The sequence below is a fragment of the Sabethes cyaneus genome, chromosome 2, assembly GCF_943734655.1.
Source record: "Sabethes cyaneus chromosome 2, idSabCyanKW18_F2, whole genome shotgun sequence".
In the NCBI taxonomy this organism is placed as follows: Eukaryota; Metazoa; Arthropoda; class Insecta; order Diptera; family Culicidae; genus Sabethes; species Sabethes cyaneus.
Genome location: NC_071354.1, coordinates 46,057,661 through 46,078,322, shown reverse-complemented (window position 1 = coordinate 46,078,322; position 20,662 = coordinate 46,057,661). Strand labels below are relative to the sequence as shown.

Genomic DNA, 20,662 nt, shown 5'->3' with positions numbered 1-20,662 from the left:
ACCTTACCTTATAGATACAAGCATATATAACCGTTCTATATCTAATTTTGCTGAAAATATGTTGAATTTGCAGAATTAATTCCATTAAAGTGATTGATCGGAATTATGAACATAACATTTTTTCTGCTTTTCCGATCACTATAACAAATTTATAAACTCGCAAAATGCATGCTAACTAAGTTGATATTTGGATTTTAGGATTATTCGCAACATGATAACATGGCAGGATTTTTGAAATCTTTTGATGTAGAACTACGCCTTACGGAAGGGTGTCAATCCAAAATTCGGAGTCAAGCCAGCGTCACGAAAGAATGAAAGATTTTGAACGCTAATAGCTCTTCCATTTAAAACGGATTTTGATCATAAATGATGCACCAATTGTCTGATTTTCTTGAAAAGATTGTTTGCCAATCGCTAAATAGTGAAAATTATCGAAAACTTTTAAGCTAAATTTTTTCCATACATTTTTCGTATGATAGACTTTCTTCCCAGGCACGGACGACCATTACACACACCAAGCTTGTGGCTGCACCTGTTTGAAGACAAAGGAGCAATATAAACTTGCGTGTTTTTTTTGCTTACTATCAAAGCACAGCACAGTCTTCGCAGCCAGCTGTAAGAATACGGGACAATTGTAGGACTAGTGCTACAAATCCTTTGACTCTTACAGCCTCTTTCAGTCGAGACTCAAACACGTGACGTCTGGCTAATTAGACCAGTGCCGTATCACGAGGCCAACCGAGAGGCTCAGACTTTTTGCTTTTCTAACACTACAAACCAGCGACAGCGACAGTGCAGTTATGGAATATCTTATTGATGCCTGTTCTCTTATTGTAACAATATATTATTTTGAGGACCTAAGTTTTCTCCTAGAACTTTTTTAATAGCTGGATGCGTGAGGTAGATTTGTATACTGAAATACTCCAATTTTGGCACTGGTAAAAATATTCATTTTTGATATCATAAAATAGCATACCTAGCAAAAATACGAAACAATTTATTAAGTAAGATAATATTATTACTATGCCGTTTGTTTTTCTCAATTTACGCTATTTTATGCTACATATATACCAATATGGTGTAAAAAGTTTTCTTTATTATTCGAGGTTTCTTCGCGAAAACCAGCCTAACGTAGTTCTACGCCAACGATGCGGTCATGTCTCTAACATAATCTTTCTGATTTGATTTTTACTATTATTTTTGATCAAAACTTTATGAAAACGTCGACTGTGATCTAATTTTATTGCAATTGTAACAGTTGAACGAAGGTAAAAGAAGGGTAAGGTTTCTTAATCCGCTTTGTCGAGCTCTCGGGTACACAAATTTTATGAATATTAATCTAATGATAATAATGTTCATTAACGCAAGCAGAAGATGACTGGTAGGGGGATTGTCTTCAGAAAATATAAATGGTTTTTGGTAACTTTCTATTATTTATTTAGGTATTTTAATATTTTTCCATGAAACATAATTGAAAATACTTGCTAAAGACGCATACCATGTAAATAAATGTCGAAGCTTTATTTTTTAGTAAGGATTCAAAGATGAATCACGCCTTAGGTGATCGGAGTTAGATGCTTTCACGGTAGATGCGGTACTTGCAAAAAGTGCTTGCAATATGCTCTACTGCACGGAACTCCCTTTCTCTGGAATTTTACCATCGAACTTGCTGAATAGGAACGATCTTTACTCCGAGTGGATGTAGCTCTCGGGTAAGCAAGGAAGCTCGTGCCGATTCTTGAAGAGTTCGAGCATTCCAGAAACCAGTATTCCAATCGTTATCGATTCATCATTTCCTTGTTCTTTGCCGATTGACCAGTTCCGTATTTCCATTTTCGTTTTTCTTGCTAACTGAGAGTTTCGGTATATGGTGTACTGTCTTACCGGGGTCTCCATACCTATATCTCGCTGATGGGTCTATACCATCTTGTATTGCTTGCTGGATACTGCAACTCATATTGAGCCGTTCGTTCCAAGACAGACGCTGTTTAAGCCGCCCTTCCCCAGGGGAACAGGCGCCCAAGTACGCCTAGGAGGTGCGTAGTCGAATGTGAAATGTAAAAACTCGCCATCGTTAGTCTGGGTTTTTGTTTATTTCAATAATGACTTGACAAATTTCTATTGTATTCTCTATATCAATCAATACTTAGAAAAAATTCTGATCGATTGATACAAACATCTCTATAATCCATTGAGAAATGGCTGGCGTTTATAGCAAAACGTAACTACTTTTCATCACATGTTCATTTCTCGTACTTCCAAAATGCACCCAAATATAAAAAACCGAGGCGTAGTTCTGCGTTAAAAAATATTGACGTCAAAAGTGATAGTTTGGAGTAGGCCCATGACTCATGAATGTATCGCCCAATAAGTTAAGAGATCAAGTCTAGAAAGATATTTAAGCCCAAAGATTAGCTTTGCTTACTCATGCACTCCTAAGTTCCTCACTTTTCAAAAAGATTTCAACAATATCAGAGCCATTTGCTTTTTTAAATAGTTAGATGTTACATTGAATTTATGAAACCCGTTTCACTGACATTGATGAGAGCCAGTCTGATTTCTAGTTGCTAATTGAGATAGATATAAATCTCATGTTGCATTTATTAACCATAATATAAGGTTACAAACTAAATATATTGATTGTAACAATTCTTTATGTAAAACTATTGAAGATGCTAAAGAGAGTTTGCTATGAGAAAACTCCCAATCAATACGCTTTACTAGAGTAAGCAAACAAAAAATCGCAAAAGCAATTGAGCATCGAATGTACATAGTAGCTTCCTATTCAAATGCCACATCACAAAATAATGCAATGCATTCGACTGCATTCGCGAATCCACCGGGAAGAAAATCGTAAAAAGTTTGCTTTGAATGACGGCCGTTCCATTATCAGCTATCGGCGATTTAAATATAGCCGGTGGAACATTCTTCTTCCCTGCTTGGTAAAAGGCACTGTTGCAATCAACTTCGCAACATTTGAGTGTACCGATAATCACAGCAGCGAAAGTGCAAAACGGAAAGGTCGGCAGTAGGGTGCATTAATTTACCTTTTCCTTTAGCGTTGTTAACTGCTGTCAATCATCGTCGTCGTTTATGCAATGTGAGTTAGGTACTAGTTTCTTTGCGCATACATTCGATCAGAGCAGGTGTATGTGACTTTCGTTATGATAAGTGACATAATTTAATCTACCTCTGAAGATAAGGTAATGTCCTTTAATCTTCAAAGTACTACACAGTTAAGCAATGTTCCTTTGTTGATCATCTCAGTACAATTATAAATTGGGAAAGAAGAAATCATTTTTTTTTTTTCAACGAACGCAAGTAAAACGGTGGCTTTCCATATTTCCGTCAGCTGTTTTTGTAAACGGAACTTGTCAAAGTTGCGACTAACAATAGGCCATCGATCTATGCCTCTGTACAGTGGCAGATAACCAGCACGGACCGAATGAATTCAGTTTTTTTGTAAGATGGTATAAATTTTTCGCTCTCAAATCTTGTTATTCGCAAATTTGCACGACTTACCACCGCCCGGAAACACCTTTTAAGTTTGCTTATCGGTTTTGTGAATTGATTTATTGTGTCTAAAACCAATTTCAGCCGACAACCAAAAACAATCTTAACTCATCTATCAGTGAATGTCCGTCTCTCTCATATAGCATGAACAAGTCTTTCTAAATGAACTGGAATCGGTTCAAATCATTGCTGAGAAAATAAAGAAAATCAGTATCTTGAACACTCTCACAAACATTTCGTCAGATTTCGAAACTCAAGCCATATGTGATTCCTTTTTTGCGCCAACCTTAATCGAAAAGCGCATTTATGAAAGCAACATTAAAGAGCCATTCTTTACGAGGAAAGGAAAAACCACCTGCGTACACCGGTGGTGCCAAAGGTGGTTTTGAGCGGGTATTTTTATTCGTACCATTCAAATGATAAAAAACGTGTTGCACTGTGACGGTTATTTTTGTTCTTATCACCTAAACGGTACAAAAAAACGATGACCAACAAAACTCGTGTTGCTATACAAACTATGACATGTGTTTCGGCTTCTAATAATTAGCATATGTGATAACATATAGAGGATGAGTAATTCATGAATCAACATAGCCAACTTTTATTGCGGCAACGTCCTTATCACCGGCAACGTTAAGCTTACAGTATTTGTCTAATATTGCGTATTTCCATTCTAGCTACCCTCTGCTGAACATACCTCTACCCGGTACATTTCCAACCAAAGTGATATTCCCGTACACGGACCAGATCGGACAAAACCTCCGATTCACCGGCAATTCCAGTGGCACTTCCGAGCTGTACAATCCGTTCAGTTTCAATGGAAACAATTTCTTCAACATTTACAACATCAGCTTGGAGCCGCCGTTTCCGTGGGCCCGAATCGATCCGCTTCTGTACGTGCAGCAAATCATTATGCGTTCCAGTGTTGTGCCGTGGGAGGATGACCTGCAGCTGACCGATGCCTTTCGGGGCCCGCTGTACGAGGTGTTCAAGCTGATTGAGATCATCAGCAACCACGAGGATGACAGGTGAGCAGCTGAGCATCGATTTTAGCACTGACATACTAATTTGTGTTGATCTTTTTTTGTTGCAGTAAAACTACGCTTAGTCATCTCTGCCTGCATGTCGAAAATGTGAAACGAACATCCCAACAGACGCTATTTCCGGAGTACAATTGTTTGCTGCTGTCGCCTGCCAATCTTTGGCAGCAGAATATTCAAACATTCAACAAGGACAACAACCTGTTGAATACAGTTTTTGTCAATCATGTAAGTGTTTGCTTTAGATAGCATGTTCGATTTTCCAGTCGAAATAGAATCAGAAAGAGTTTGACATATTCGTAATATGCTAGTAGAACATCGTTACACTGCTTACTTCTCAACTTCTTACGAAACCAAGATGATTTAGTTTTATTTGTCCCAACAAAGATGTTCGAAATACATATTTCGATATGTATTTTGTGCATTCAATAATTAGAAGAGGCTGTTGCCGGTAACTAGTAACTAGTTCTATTTTTGATTCATACAAACTAATCACAATGTTGTTCAATGTTCAATAGGGCAAAGTTATCGGGATATTGGGAACAATACAGGAAGTCCCTAACAGGGATATTAGGAAATCACGTAGGAACAGCTGGAGACAAATGTGTGAACGAGTTGAAAACACATCTACCTTAGCTAGGTTGCAAAAAGCGCTTGCTAAGGCTCACTATAATGCACTAGGCAGAAGAAAGGAAAATGGTACTTTTGCCATAAACTCTCAGGAAACGTTTCGCATCATGATGGAAGAACACTTCCCAGGGTCTTTTTCGATTGACACTGAAATGTTCTGTCGAGTCTAGGACAGAAGCTCAGTTACTAGCTAGCTCCATATTTAGCGATTGGGCGATTGACTCCTTCCAGCCGTTTAAATCGCCAGGAATGGATGAAATTGTGCCAATCATGCTTCAAAAGAGTAAGCAGCTTGTCGTTCCCCTCATATCCGAGGTTTGTCGCGCTAGCTTATTACTAAACCGTATTCCTAACAGTTGGAGGAAAATGAGAGTAATTTTCATACAAAAAAAATGGAAGGCGTGATAAGCCACTTCTAAGGTCATTCAGGCCAATTAGTTTAACTTCCATATTTCTGAAAGTAATGGAAAAATTAATTGATCACCAAACCAAAACAAAGGATCTAATTACTAATCCTCTAAGTAAATTTCAATTTGCTCATCAAAATAACAAATCTACAATAGACGAACCATACTTGTTGGTGGCGAAAATTGAAAGCTCTATTGCAACTAAAGAAATCGCACTAGCAGCCTTTCTTAATATTGAAGGAGCATTTGACAACACTTCACATTATTCAATTGAAAAGGCAATATGAAAGCTGTAAGTAAAAGCTGTAAGTTACACTTGCGGATTAGTACACCGGTAGTATGTTACCGAATAGTTTGCTTTGGACACTGGGATGGCGGAGTTTTGTCTTCGCGCACTACACGGCCACACGACCTACGGGTGCTTTACCGAGTTTATCTTCTGGCCAAGCACGGCACTCCGTGATATAACTATCATAGGCTTCTCAACCTTATTTTACGACCGAAAAGGTAACCGCGTTGCATTTCGAAGTATATCAGACACGTCCGATCGCATCGACCGATCCGAACAAAAAACCCCGACTTCTTTCGATCCACTAGCTCTGCCTTTTAGTAGGCTTAGGCCAAACTCCCAAGTATTACATGGCTCCGTGCGTTGGAGCCATTGGTAACCGCGGCGTCTCGATCGGGATTTTTTTCTTAAAAGCAATTACTTTTCCTACTACCTGACATGCAACACAAATACAATTTTCGAAATTATTTATTTATATTTACTCTGGGACATGGTCACATGTTACAAAGCACGGAGTTAATCACAATATAAGCAGTTGGATTCAAGCCATGCTTGCTAGTCGAGAAATGACTGCCCAACTTGGAGGTATGTCCCAAACAAGGTTGTCCTTAAGGTGAGATACTTTCGCCCCTACTGTGGTCGCTAGTCGTTGACGATCTGCTCAATAACCTGACTGACAAAGGCTTTGGGTTGATTGGTTTCTCGGGCGATGTAGTAATTCTCACTAGAGGAAAAATGGATAATGTAATATCTAATAGAATAAAGCAAAGCCTGGTGCTAATTCCGTTATCGAAATTTGACCTTCTGTTTTTGTACGACAGACTAATAGAATAGGTCTAATAGAATGCAGTTTGCATTAAATTTCACAGTTAAATGGTGCAGACAGGAAGGCCTAAATATAAATGCTTCCAAAACAACAATCATTCCTTTTACACGCAACACGCAAATACACCAAATTACAACTCGGTGGTACAGAGATACAAATGTCCAAAGTAGTAAAGCATTTGGGAATAACATTGGACCGAAAACTGAACTGGAATGCACATATCGAACAGGTTATAAATAAGGCTACTAGTGCTCTATGGGTAGATGTGTAGCTGATATGTAGCTGAACCATTGGTAAGAACTGGGGTCTTAGACTTAGTATGATACACTGGATGTATCTAACGATAATTAGACCAAGGGTAACCTATGCCTCGCTAGTATGGTGGCCCAAAACATCAGAAAAGTCAACGCAAACTAAGCTCGACAGGCTACAAAGACAGGCATGTGCAATGATTTGTGGAGCTATGAGAAGTACCCCAACCAAAGCCTTAGAAGCAATTTTACATCTTCTTCCACTTTACCAGGTGGTGCAATTGGAAGTGGAAAAAGTGCCCTAAGGCCAATTCGCTCTAGAAATATGCAACGGGGCAATATTACGGGCCATACAAAAATACTGGAAAACTATTAAAGTATTAACGAACTAATAATAAAGAACGAAGATCGTATGGATAAAAGAACTAACTTCGAAATTACATATAGAATAATAGATACCAAACGCGAGACTTGGGAATAAGGTGGTCCCGAAATTCGGGATGGTTCAATAGGGGGTCGCCCATTTGGCATAAAAAGTCATTTGGTATAACGCCAATTGGCATAATCATATGGGGCCATTTCGCATGACGCCATTTGGCATAATTCCTCAAACATTATTTTATGACCTAATGATCGCTTTCCTAGATGATTCAGGACGAGCCGGCCGTAGGCAACGCCGGGTGTTCGGAGTCGAGGCGAATACCATTTTTGCGGGGTTATCTGGCATTCCCACAACATATCCCGCCCATTATACCTTTCCAGCTTTAGCAAATTTCTGGATACTGGGTTCGCCGACGAGCTACGCTAACTTATGGTTCATCCTTCTCCTCCATATACCGTTCTCACATACATCGCCAAAGATGGTTTTTGAACGTGTGGTTAGGCACGACGTTCAAAAACTGCCAGTGCTTTCAAGTCCCCATCGAACATTGTACATGTTTCGTGCCCGTAGAGCAGTACCGGTCTTACTAGCGTTTTGTATATGGTACATTTGGTACGGGGGTGAAGCTTACCAGACCTTAGGGTCCTGTGGAGTGCGTAGTAAGCATGACTTCCGGTAAGAATGCGTCTGCGTATTTCTCTGCTGCAGTTGTTATTCGACGTCATGAAAGACTCGAGGTATACAAATTCATCCACCACCTCGAACTCGTCCCCATCAGCTACCACACTATTGTCTATGCGAGCTCGATTGCGCGCGGTTCCTCCTGCTAACAGATACTTGGTTTTGGACATATTCACCACTAATCCTAACTAATTCACGTTTCAGTTTGTTATACTGCTCATCAAACGATATCCCGATATCCTCACACAGTACTGTACTCCATCCATCGTGGCCTTATTCTTAATCAGTCTTGTCAACTACCCGCAAAAGCCGCTTTCGTCTATAATTTTCCATGGCTTTTCACTTCACGGTCGATGGAATCGTAGATCGCCTTGAAATCTGTAAATAGGTGATGCGGGATAGGGATTTGGTATTCGTGGCTTGATAACTTCCAACGAATCTAATTGCTAGTGGCCGTAAACGGCGAAAGAAGATCTGAGAAAGCATTTATAGATGGCGTTGGGGCATTCCAACTTGCCGCCCTTCTTGTAATGCTAGAAGGGTATTGGGTTAAAAGAGCCGCTGCTACAATCCTTATGATCTTGGGCTCCGACTGACGTAACCAGGCTTGTTATTTTTCGCTCATTGTGCACAAAGAGCAACTTTTACCTTCATTACATTACATTGTCATATCCATCATCCACTAGTGAAAAATGCATCGATGTATTCAAAGTGTTAACATTTCGTTACTTGCAGTGGTGCGAAGCCCACACTCGTGTGGTCTAATTATTTCACGCACGCGTACTTGTTCTAATGAACACGCCGGCAAAAGCATCGCTTTCGGATTCTCGCTCTTATTTATTCATGCACTGCGACGAGTTTTTACGACTGTGTGAGCTAACAACCATAGTCGTAAAATACGTCGTATTATACGACCATAGTCGTATTGCGTAAAATCAAACTCAAAATCAAAATCAAAAACAAAAATACTTCCTTCTATTTTTTTCTCGCACAAAAACCAAATAATTATGAGAAACTTCGTAATAGCGAATTATGTTTAGCGGGAAACAAATTTGCTCTCTGATCTCCAAGACAAAAATCATTTACATTGATATCCGTAATGCGAAATAAAACTTTAGTTTTTGGGCCTATTATATTATACTAATCTTCATACCATTCAAAATTTATCGTGCGAAACATAATTTTGCTTCGTATTATTTCATGCGTTATGTGAAATTTGTTTATTTATTATTTTCAAATTTACAATTAGAATTAAATCAGCCAAATTAAGATTTCGTTTACGATTGAAAAATGCGTAGTAAAATCCAACTAGATGCTGTAATTATTTGACATATTAGTAAATGCAATGCGATTTTCATGAATTTTAATGTACTTATTGTTAAAATAAAAATGTTTCTTCGTTGAGTAACATTTTTTCATATACAATATAGCGGAATGTGATGTTATATTTATTGTATTTGTTTGGTTACATTTAGTTTTAAAATATGCCTGAATCAGCATGATGCAACATCATGTGACATTATTGTTTACCAATGACATTATAATAACACGATGTTGCGATGAAGTTTCATGTTACTAGATATACACTAATATATTGGTGACAGCCAGTATAAGTATTGGATCCAACCTGAATCCAACATATTAATAACATAAAGTTGCTTATTTGTTGTGTGTTTCAATACTATAAACGGCGATTCTTTGCAATTTAAATAATATTTAATAGCAACATGGAAGATGTTCCAAGTGCTGCTTGGGGAGGGCCCGTGAGTAGAGTCGAGGGCGAAGATGACTATTTGTTTCACGCTCGCGTGAGTGTCTAGTTTGACCTGGGCTGAGCCTCGTTTCTCATGGTCACCACACGATGACACGACAGCAGTGTAGGTTATTCTAGGCCGTGCGATAGTAGTGTATGACTAAATAAATAAAAGTAAATAAATAAATAAAAGCTTAGTTGAGGTTTCATTCCCCAGGTTTTGCCAACAGTTGAGCGGCCGGGTCGCCTCACCACCCAAGCAACAATTACACTCTTATGGTGGCATTTCAGACCAAAATTGATCTTGAAAACCGCCATAAGAGTACAATAAAACTCACATTGTTGCTTGGGCAGCAACCTTTTAAATTCCGACAAATGCGAAATAATTACATTCTCAAGGAAATTGAACCCTCTCGTTTTTTACTACATTCTATCAGAAGTGCCTCTACGCCGCGAAAATTGTGTTAAGGACTTGGGAATACTGCTTGACTCTAAGCTCGACTTCAAACAGCACATCGCATATATTGTCGATAAGGCCTGCAGGAATCTGGGATTTATCATGCGGATCGCCAAGAACTTCAACGACATCTACTGCCTCAAAGCTCTCTACTGTGCTCTTGTCCGGTCCAACCTTGAGTACTGCGCTCCTGTGTGGAGTTTAAAGTTCTGATATTTTTATACAAATAAACAAATAAACCTTCGACTGCAACCGACGACAGGCTACAGATGTCCGTCACGCACTTAACGGCGGATTGAGCCCCTGAGATTGGCTGCTATTGATGGTTGGTTGCTGTGTACGCCGTTTGCAAAGTTTTCGCGGTGCTCTCTTGGTCACTTGGACATTTCATCTTTAACGGTGCAGAATTGCATTGTTTAGGTGGTGAATGGAGGCCAGGGATGCCACGTATAATTCTGTGTTTTTTGTTGAAAAAATCTGGCTACCTGTACTACAGCGAGGCAAAATATCTATGCAAAAATCTGTCCGATGCAAAACAATGAGAATGAAAGAGACGGAGAGTCATTTTACTGACTATTTCCATCTCTTTCACTCTCATGTAAAAACTCAAAAATCTGTTTAATCTGTGTACCGTGTTAGTACCATATTCTGAACACTTAAGCAAGGTTATCTTTACTAAATTAAAAATAAGGGTTTCAATCGTTTCTAACTGATAGTCTTTATTACCATTTCATTTACCGAACATCTGACTAGATGTCTGAAGTTAGACTGATTTTAAAATAAATGGAAAACATATCAAAAAATTATTTTTGAACATCGGGTTTGGGTTCCTTATTATGGACACTTTTAGCAAGATGGTTCCTAATGATAGACAAAAATGTTCCTAATTATGGACAGTAAAAAGATTGTATATTTGAAACAAAAATTATATATTTATATAAGATTTGTTACAAAATTTATCTAAGTAACACTTTTGCGGTTTTATCGGCCTTTTTAATTGCTCTTATATAGCTTTCCTCGCTTCTATGTTTTTCTCCTTAGCTAGCCTCTCTGCCTCAAGTTGTTCGTAGTACTTCTGGTACTCCTGGCTGCTGGCCACTACCGGAGGACGATTACGGATGGTTTTTAATTTACGACGGCGCGTGATGTTCGTCTTCGTTGGAATACTGAATGCTTTTTGGAAAAAGTCATTTTGAGCTTCAGTTAAAATTGCGGATGCCCTTTTTAGAAATAAGGACGTCCATTTTCTACCTGGGAAGCCGTTCGGAAAAACATTTGTGCTTCCATAAAGCTTCATATATTGTCTTACGGATATCCTCAGACGATTCGTATCAATGGGCAAACTAACTTTGCAAGACCGATCGATAAAATCAATTATACGATTTTCATCCTCCTTCGAAAGTATGGTTGGTTTGCCTGGATGACTGTGAACAAACGGCGTTTTTAGTTTCGAGTGGAGGGTGCTGACTGCAACATCGTACAAAGCAGCAGCATCCCTTATTGACATACCTCTTCCAACCATCATAAAGGCCTTCTCCATTTTTCATCCGGTGTGTACGGTGATTTTGTTTTGTCGCGACATACCTGTTCAGAATTAGGAACCATTAGTGAAAATCGGTGCCAAAAACAAGACACTTAATTTGAGAAACAAATTCATGAAAAATAACTAATATTTTTGTTCACGTACGATGCACGGTACTTACTGATGAATTTTCAGTAGATTCTGTGAAAAAAACTTGAATAACACGGCATAAATAGCGTAAAATATTTTCACTCACATCTTAGCGCAGCGGCTAAGCGGCCATGTTTTTTTTACGTTTATCGATTTCAGCTCATTGTTTATATTTTTTTTAGCGCATAATGTAGTGGAAAACGGACTTTTTCATGACGATTACTTCGTAAAAGATGTCATAAAATAATGTTTTGCAGCTTTCTATACACAATTACGCGTCTTCAAATTGGAATGACTATTTTTAATTCGAACCGTTCAGAATATGGAGCCGTTCACAATATGGTACTGGCACGGTAATTGGAGAAAATCTGTATTCTATGCATACAGATTCTGTACAGGAGATTTCTTTCAAATATCTGTTAAACACAGAATAATTTGTGCATGTGGCAACATGGAGTTACTTTTAAAGTGATCGAAGAATTAGCTTCTTGGTATATAAGTGGTCGCATGAACCATGTTGTGATAATATTCAAAATTCAACAGAGAACCCGAAAAAGATCGCCGAATTCAAGGTAAATCCAATGGGTACATTGGTTTTTTTTTTAAATTTATTAATGCTTTCGACTTGAAATTTACACAATCACTGCTTAAATATCATGAAAGAATAGTTTTTGAACGTATTTTTTAATCATTTCAATATTACCGTTACTTGTAATAACGTTGACAATGTTTAGAGAGAAGAAGTTTCGCTAGCAGGTAATTGTCTCCGTGAAACTTTCAGTGTTTTTTTGTTTTGACAAGCAATAATGGTAAATTTTTATAAACTGATGCCAAAAAGTAGAGTAAATATTTTTCTATTACATATCATAGATTTGATATGACATCAATAAGATTTTCTGCTGAAAATAATTAAAAATTTAAATTGTCTAAAGTAATCCTGCACGATGGTATGGGAAGTTATTCGTGCGAAGTGGTCCTAATTTTGTTAGCAGAAACGTAAATATATTTTACTTTACATTTACATACCTATATTTCAATAATAGTTCGTTTTTCTTTTCGGCAGAACCTGCAAAAATCGAAAGTGTCAACGTCGGAAATGCTATTCGGCATATCGCTGCGTGACACCGGAGTCAAACGATACCCGACCCGAGTACGGCCACGGATCGTTCAGTACGCGGTAACGTTGATCCTGCGCGAAAACAATCCATCATTTATCGAATCGCTGAAGGAGAAGCTATCGAAAAACTACCCACTGCATGCACCGATCAACCGCGACAGAGCGACGGCCAAACAACCCCAATCGAAGGCAAGCGATGAGCAGTCGTCGATCATGTACATCTTCTATCCGGGCGAGTTCGATTGGAAGGAATTTCTGCCCCAGTGTATTGCCATCGTGATGCTGTTTTCGTACGTGTACTTCTCCGTTCGGAAGATCGAAGTCATACGCTCACGGCTGGTGCTCGCCACCAGTGCCGTGTTTACGGTGCTGGGTTCGCTGCTGATGTCGCTGGGGATGTGTTTCTTCTTCGGACTGACAATCAGCCTACAATCGAAAGGAGTCTATCCGTATTTGGTGATTTTGGTCGGGCTGGAAAATGTGCTGGTGATTACGAAAAGTGTTCTGACGACGGATAACAATTTGGATGTTAAAATACGAATCGCGCAAGGTTTGTCCCGGGAGGGTTGGTCTATAACTAAGAATCTGTTGGGGGAAATTACCATTTTAACGATCGGGTTGTGTACGTTTGTACCGGTGATTCAGGAGTTTTGTATCTTTGCCATCGTTGGACTGGCGTCGGATTTCTTTCTACAATTGATGTTCTTTTCGACGGTGTTGGCTTTGGATATCAAACGGGTGGAGTACAGCGCTGAAGTTAGACAGATTCCGAAAATGTTGTACTACAATAGTGATTCGCGAAGGAATACAAGCGAAGCTACCCGCAATGGTGGTATCAGTCGATCTATGTCCCATCCAAAGTTGTCTGCAATGGATCACAGTGGGAATCATATAAAGAAGAATAGTTTGACCACCTCCGGTAATGGCAAAGACAAGAAAATTCCAAAACGACTGAAAATAGTCAACTTTTGGGCTAAGACCAGATTTTTCCAACGAGGTTTTATGATTTGGATGATTCTGTGGATTTCAAATATTATCTACAACTCAGGGCTGATTGAATACATGATTGATAAGAATCTTTCAGCCCACCGGGCTGCCAGTGAAGCCAGTAAATTGGACATTCCAGTGAATGAATGGCATGATCTCAAATCCGCCGAAGCCGGTGGGCACTTGAACTACAATAACTACGCTTCGGAAGCGGAGCGGAACGGCAATAGCGAGCAGATTTTCAATATTACGGAACAGTTGAAGCGCCTGAAGCATCCTGACTACGAAACCGTGTATCAGCTGTCGAATTTTCATTGGTCTTCAATTTTGAAGCAATACAATATATCCCTCTCCGGGCGGTACGTAACAGTACTGCCGTCAATTAAGCTTTCGCATGCAGTCAGTCCACAGGTCGCTATCAAATTACGAAACCCAGATGAGCAAGCCCCACATCACTTTCAATGGAAGGCCCTGGCAGCGGCTTTAGATCCGTTGGATCTAAATGACATTGACACCGGGGACAATCCGAACATAAACAATGGAAACGCTCCCTTCTATCCTAAAACACCGATGGAAATTATTCTCAGTTGCATGCTAATTGCGGTCAGCATATTCGGAGTTACGTACGGGTTGATCGTCATATATCGCTGCATGTGTACAAGAAACTATGCAGAATGGCGTGCCAGTTGGCACGATAGCGAAAGCGAAACGGAACCCAACCAGGAGCAACGCATTCTGGAAGGTGTAGCCGTTCAAGTTAACGGACACAAGCATCGCATCGAGTGTTTGGTAACGGACGGTAACATGATTGCCAGTTCATGTTTGCAAGGCCAGGTTAAAATTTGGGACGTCACGAATGGTGAATTGGTAGCGGAAATCCACCGTTCAAACCACATCGATATGCAGCGAACAGAACCACGTCGTTCGCCTCGGGATTCGGTGATAATAAAAAGCGAACCCTCCAGCGCCAATGTTACCGGAATGCAGGAATTATTCCCCGAGAGCTCTCCAACCAGTTACAAACTGAAGAAAAAGCTTCACTTTAACTTTAACGATCACGATCATCAGCTCGCCACTGACTCTGTGAATCCAGTGAAATTCAATTTTGCTGCCCAGTTTGAGAAACACTTTACCCGAGACCGGGAATTGGCTCAAAAGCATGCATTCTGCAATGGAGGTATCGCCACGGATCACCTGCGAAATCGATTTCTGCCCAATAGCACAACCGCAAATGATAAAAACTCCCCCGGTTCCGTGCAGTTACGGCGATCGCGCAGCGGAGAAGATGAGCATTCGCAGCACCAGATTGGACCTGGTGAATGCTCTCAACCACCTGGACGAAAGAAAGCCTACCAAACCTCGCCGATCTGGTGTTTGGATTTCTTGGATAATCTCATCGTGATCGGCTGCGCCGACGGGCGGTTAGAGTTTTGGGAAGGGACGACTGGTAATTTTAAGGTGAGTTTCCATTCTTTTCTGTTTAAGCAAAGGGGTAGATTTATTCGCGTCTGCTCATCTATTTGTAGGGCATTTACGAGGCCGAGACTACCCGTAATAATGGGGTGACTAACATCAAACTGGCCGGCGATAAAGTGGTAGTGGCGAGGCTAAGTGGACGCATCGATTTTCTCCGGCTGGAAACCTACACACAGGGTCGGCAGATTGACTGGGGCTTCACGTCGGCCTACAGGCGAAGTAAGTATCCCGTAAATTGGTAATGTTATAATTTTTCTTCAAATCGTAGAAGTGTATAGTTTGAGCGCCTTTTAGGTTTTTATATTATCGTACGTCGTTATCAGCATAGAGCTGTTGCAACTTGCAAGCAGTTGTCTCCATTCAACTCGATCTTGAGCCCCTCGTTAACAACTTTCCAGGCGTCTCAGAAGTCGCAACTCACTTTCGACCTGGTCGAGCCATCTTGCACGTTGCGCCCCTCTGTTCCTAATGCCGATGGGATTGCTGAAGAAAACCGTTTTCATCGTCCGGCATTCTTACGACGTAGCCGACCCACCGTAGACTACCGACTTTCACAAGATGTAGGATGGCAATCTCTCCAAGCATTACCTGTAATTCATGATTCATACTAATAAGGGGTTTGTACATTGTCAGCTTCGTACGATGGCATGTGCTTCTTGATCGTAGCGTTTTGCGAAGGGCAAATAAGGCCTTATTTCCCACTTGACCTTCTTTTTAGTGTTATTGTCCACGGTCACAGGCGACCCAAATACATGAATTCATCTACCCTTTCTAGTTCATCGCCGTCAACGGTTACCGTCCGTGGGAGGCGCGCATTCATCTTCTTTGAGCCTCTTCATTTCAGGTATTTTTTCTTCGACAGATTTTTTTTGCCAGTTCTGCTAGACCCCGCTTTCAGTGAGACAATGCTATCAATGCTATCAAAGTCATCTGCTAAACCTGGGAGTTGATTATCTTTGGTGAAAATGATGCCTCTCTTTGCAATCCCCGCTCGTCAGATTACCCCTCAGGATCGATATTGAACATCATGCAGGCTAAACCGTCACCTTGCCTCAACCTTCGTCGCGTCTCGAAGGGATTCCAGAGTATTTCCGTGATCCGCATGAAATACATAGCTCTGATCAGTCGCATCAGTTCGTCCGCAAAATCGTGTTAGTACATTATCAGCTGGTCTCGGTCGACTGTATCGTATGCTGCTTTGAAATCAACATTTGACACGTTGATATTCCCAATATTCCTGCAAAATCTGTTGGATAGTTTGATCCACTTTTAATTTGAACCGGCGCGAGACCCTATGAATCCTGTCTCATAATTGCTTACGAACCCTTGTACAATCGGTGACAATCGGCGTAACCGGATCTGGGAGAGTACCTTGGCGGCGTTTACCATCGATATGCTGCGATAGTTGCAGCCCGTAAACCGATCACCCTTTTTGTAGATGGGACGAACCATTTTGTCCATCTATTCCTTTGGTAGTTTAACCTCCTCTTAAATCTTGGAAATTCCACGTGTTGTGCCATTGCATTCCTGGGGCATTCCTAGGTTTACTTCCGTTCCTTTACCTTTTCTTATATCGCCATAGAGATGCCCATCGAAGAACTGCTTCCATCTGTCGGCCACCCCGACCTCGCACTCGTTAATTTTTGCAATCTGCTTATTGGCATTCCCCATTAAACCAATCATTTCGTATACACCGGGGCTCCTCATCTAGTACCGCGGCCTCTCCGATGGCCGAACGTATACTGCTCCAACCTTACAACTTTGCCTTAGTGTCGCAAAAGAATTTTTTTATCTCGTCACAAGTTTTGACAATGAAACCTTTCGTTTGACGACATGTTGGAAGATTTTTCCAATAACGTTCATGTTCGGATGTAAAAAATCGAATCTTTTGTTTTATTCAGCATGCCACAACTGGTAATGCAGGTTCTGGACCGACTGACTTTTCTGCTCCAGGTCATCAGACCATTCATTTCCGGTTATAACGTCGGTGTAGCAGACCACACTGTCGGAAATTTTTCTTTCCATGATAGCCTGATGACCACTCCGCTTTAAGAGGAAAGTTACTTGACAAAGTCTTATATGGAACAGTACGCATGAGCGTTACATCGCTAGGAGCAAGAGCAAACTTGTCTCCTGCAACAATTTACGACCAAAGAGAGATGAAATTAGACACGAAGTTTTACTTAAAATTGACATTTTCCGTCTTATTCTCTCACACGTTTTACCTCTTTTCTGTTCCGCCTTTTATCTTTTCGAGTCCTATTTTTCTACTTTTTGTTCCGTTTTACTACTTTTCTGTACTGTTTTCCCGGTTGTTCCTCTCACTTGCCATCCGTTTTTCCTCTTTTCTTCAGGCTTTTCTCTTTTCCATTTCCAGTTTTCGTAGGGTAAGGAACGAGTTAAGCAGTGTCACCTATTTTAATCAGTTGAACATAAATGAGCCGAAAATGCACTTTTTCATATTTTCAAAATCTTTTGATAGAATCATCTTCACAAATCACTTAACCATATATTTGATTCACACAAACACAATTTATTGGGTTTACGACAAGAAATATGATGAATTAAAAATTGTTGTCCAAAAACGTACATTTTTCAGCTGCTGCAGGCAATCGCCACCTCGCTACTAACGAATGCATCACATTTTTCAGCACTGATTACAACCACTCTAAAAGTCAAGCACTCAGTTGTCACATACCATATTATTCACGCTCTTTTTTCTATTATCTAAGGCTTTGTCACTAGCCGAAAGTTTTATTATTTTCTAACAAAACTGAAAACAAATTCTGAATTGACGGAACCTGCTCACCAGTAGCAGCAGCTGCAGCACAACTGATGAACTATCGTGTTGCCAAGACACTGTTTCGGTTCTGTAAATAAGAATTTTAAGTTTGAAATTAACTGAAACCTCCTATGGTGAAAACGTGAATCAATACTTTCAAGAGAAATGTATGTTCATAATTAATTTTTCTTAATTAAAAACAACACAAAAGACAGCTTTTTCAATAATTTTCGAAGATTTTCTCAGTGATTTAATAAAGCAACGATGTGTTTCAATGTTATTTGCTTTGACAACACTGTTCTGAGTAGGATCGTTTGTACTGCTATATGTTTACCTCTTTTGTTCTCCCACCATCCTTATGAACAGCGAGTGAGACGTCAAACTCGAAGTTTCCCATAAGAACACCAGAGAATAAAAGAGACGACGAATACCGTTTGCCGAACGGTGAGGTGAGTGTATGCCCCGATAAACAATTTAGACAGATGGCATTTTACGCATCTATGCCGATACGCTATGCCGATTACGCATCAGATGCCGATTAGTAGGTCGCGGATAGGAACGCGAACTTACTGAATAGGGGGAAAAGTTCGAGGGAGTTTTTAAGGGGACGTAAAAAAACAGATTTCAGGATTGCTTAAAAAAGCACCTTGCGGGTGAAAATGGGTTCGGTCTGTTCCAAATTAGTTCCGCCACTCCAACTTTTAAAGCGAAAAATCAAAAGTTTAGCTCAACAATAGTGTCTTCCAATGGTAACAGCTTGAAGAACTAAAGATAGCAAGAAGATTGGTATGCTGATATCCCCCACTTAGTCAACCCATCGCTTGTAATAAGGTAAAACAATCAGTGACCCGCTTAGACTGCTTAAAACTAGTTCTTTACTCTATTTTCCGCCTTTTCTCGTTTTCTTTTGGTTTTTCATGGTCGTCTATACACTCAAGTCGCTTTTTACGCGAAGGATACGTCCCGCGTAAATCAAAACCGCGTAAATTCCGAAAATCGGGTAAAAAAACCGCGTAAATGCCGAAATTTGCGTAAAAAAAACCGCGTACATTCCGAAAATCGCTTAAAAACCGCGTAAATTCCTAAAATCACGTAAAAAAACCGCGTAAATTCCGAAAAACGCGTAAAAAAACCGCGTAAATTCCAAAATTCGTGTAAAAAAACCAGAATTTCGCGTAAAAAAAAACTGTGGATTTCAACACTACGCGAAAAAATAGACGTTTTGAGCATCCGCGTAAATTCCGAAAATCGCGTAAAAAACCGCGTGAATTCCGAAAATCGCGTAAAAAATCCGCGTAAATTCCGAAAACTGCTTAAATTCCGAAAACCGCGTAAATTCCCAAAAAGCGCGTAAAAAAACCGCGTAAATTCCGAAATACGCGTTAAAAAAAACCGCGTAAATTCCGAAATTCGCGTAAAAATAGTCGCGTAAAAGAAACCGCGTAAAAAGCGACTTCAGTGTACTATTTCCCTCTTTTCGATAACCTGTTTGTCCGTCTTTTCTGTCTTTTTGTTCTATTTTTAGCTCTTCGGTATTTCTTTTTATCTCTCGTTTACCTTTTGTGGTATTTTTTTCTGTTTTCTTTTCCTTCTTTTTCTATCTCATTTTCCGCATCGTGTCACATCTTTCTTCTTGTATATCTCATTTGAACAGTTTTTACCGTTTTCCTCATTACCTCAGGTGGTTTTTTAACTCGTTCGCTGTTGTTTTCCCTTTCAGTATCTCTTACCTTCTGTTTCGTCTTCCCCGTCTTGTCTCGTTTCCCTCTTATTCTCAACCATAACTTTTCCGTCACGTTTTTGCCTTTTTCTATTCCGTCTTCTCCCTATTTGCCTACTTTTGCTCCCTTTTCATCTTTTTCTGTACACTGTTTCCTCTTCTCTGTTTCGTTGTTCCATGTTCCATTCCGTCCTCAGTTTTTCGTATTTTTTCTACCGCTTTTCCTCGTTTTCAGACCCGATTTTCCTCTTTTCCTGTCTCATTTTCTGTACCGTCTTAATTCTGTCTTTATTGTTTTTTTCGGTCCCAGTTTTTGTGTTTTTCCTCTTTTAATTCTTTTTCTATACCTATTTAGTAGAGTGACTATATATAGAGCAGCAGGACACGGACTACCTCTAGATCCTTCGGTAATCCAGTTGTGAACATTTACTAACCTTTTATTTTGGTATGAAATTGTTTGCGTTCTTTGGTTCATGAGATACTGAGTATTCTCGCTAAAACGGGGCCACTACTGCCACGAGGTCTTCAAATATTAGAACTTTTGCGCTTAATTGGTTGAAAATGGTTAAAAAAATAAGACTTACAGTTTTGATATCGCGAAATAGTCGACCTCTCGTTCGCCAAGGGGCCTAACAGTTTAAAAAAAATGAATTTTAAGCAAAACTTGAAATCTATATCA

The 20,662-nt window shown here is 39.9% G+C and overlaps 1 protein-coding gene across 1 annotated transcript in view; it reads left to right on the top strand.

Annotated features, from left to right (window-relative positions):
* Positions 1 to 20,662, top strand: part of LOC128738725 (sterol regulatory element-binding protein cleavage-activating protein) — a 36,206-nt gene that overhangs the window by 11,441 nt on the left and 4,103 nt on the right. Inside the window, exons 2-5 of the mRNA XM_053834051.1 lie at positions 4,191 to 4,541; positions 4,607 to 4,781; positions 12,965 to 15,463; positions 15,532 to 15,700. Coding sequence (XP_053690026.1) covers positions 4,191 to 4,541; positions 4,607 to 4,781; positions 12,965 to 15,463; positions 15,532 to 15,700 — 3,194 coding nt within the window. The remainder of the gene's footprint in view (positions 1 to 4,190; positions 4,542 to 4,606; positions 4,782 to 12,964; positions 15,464 to 15,531; positions 15,701 to 20,662) is intronic.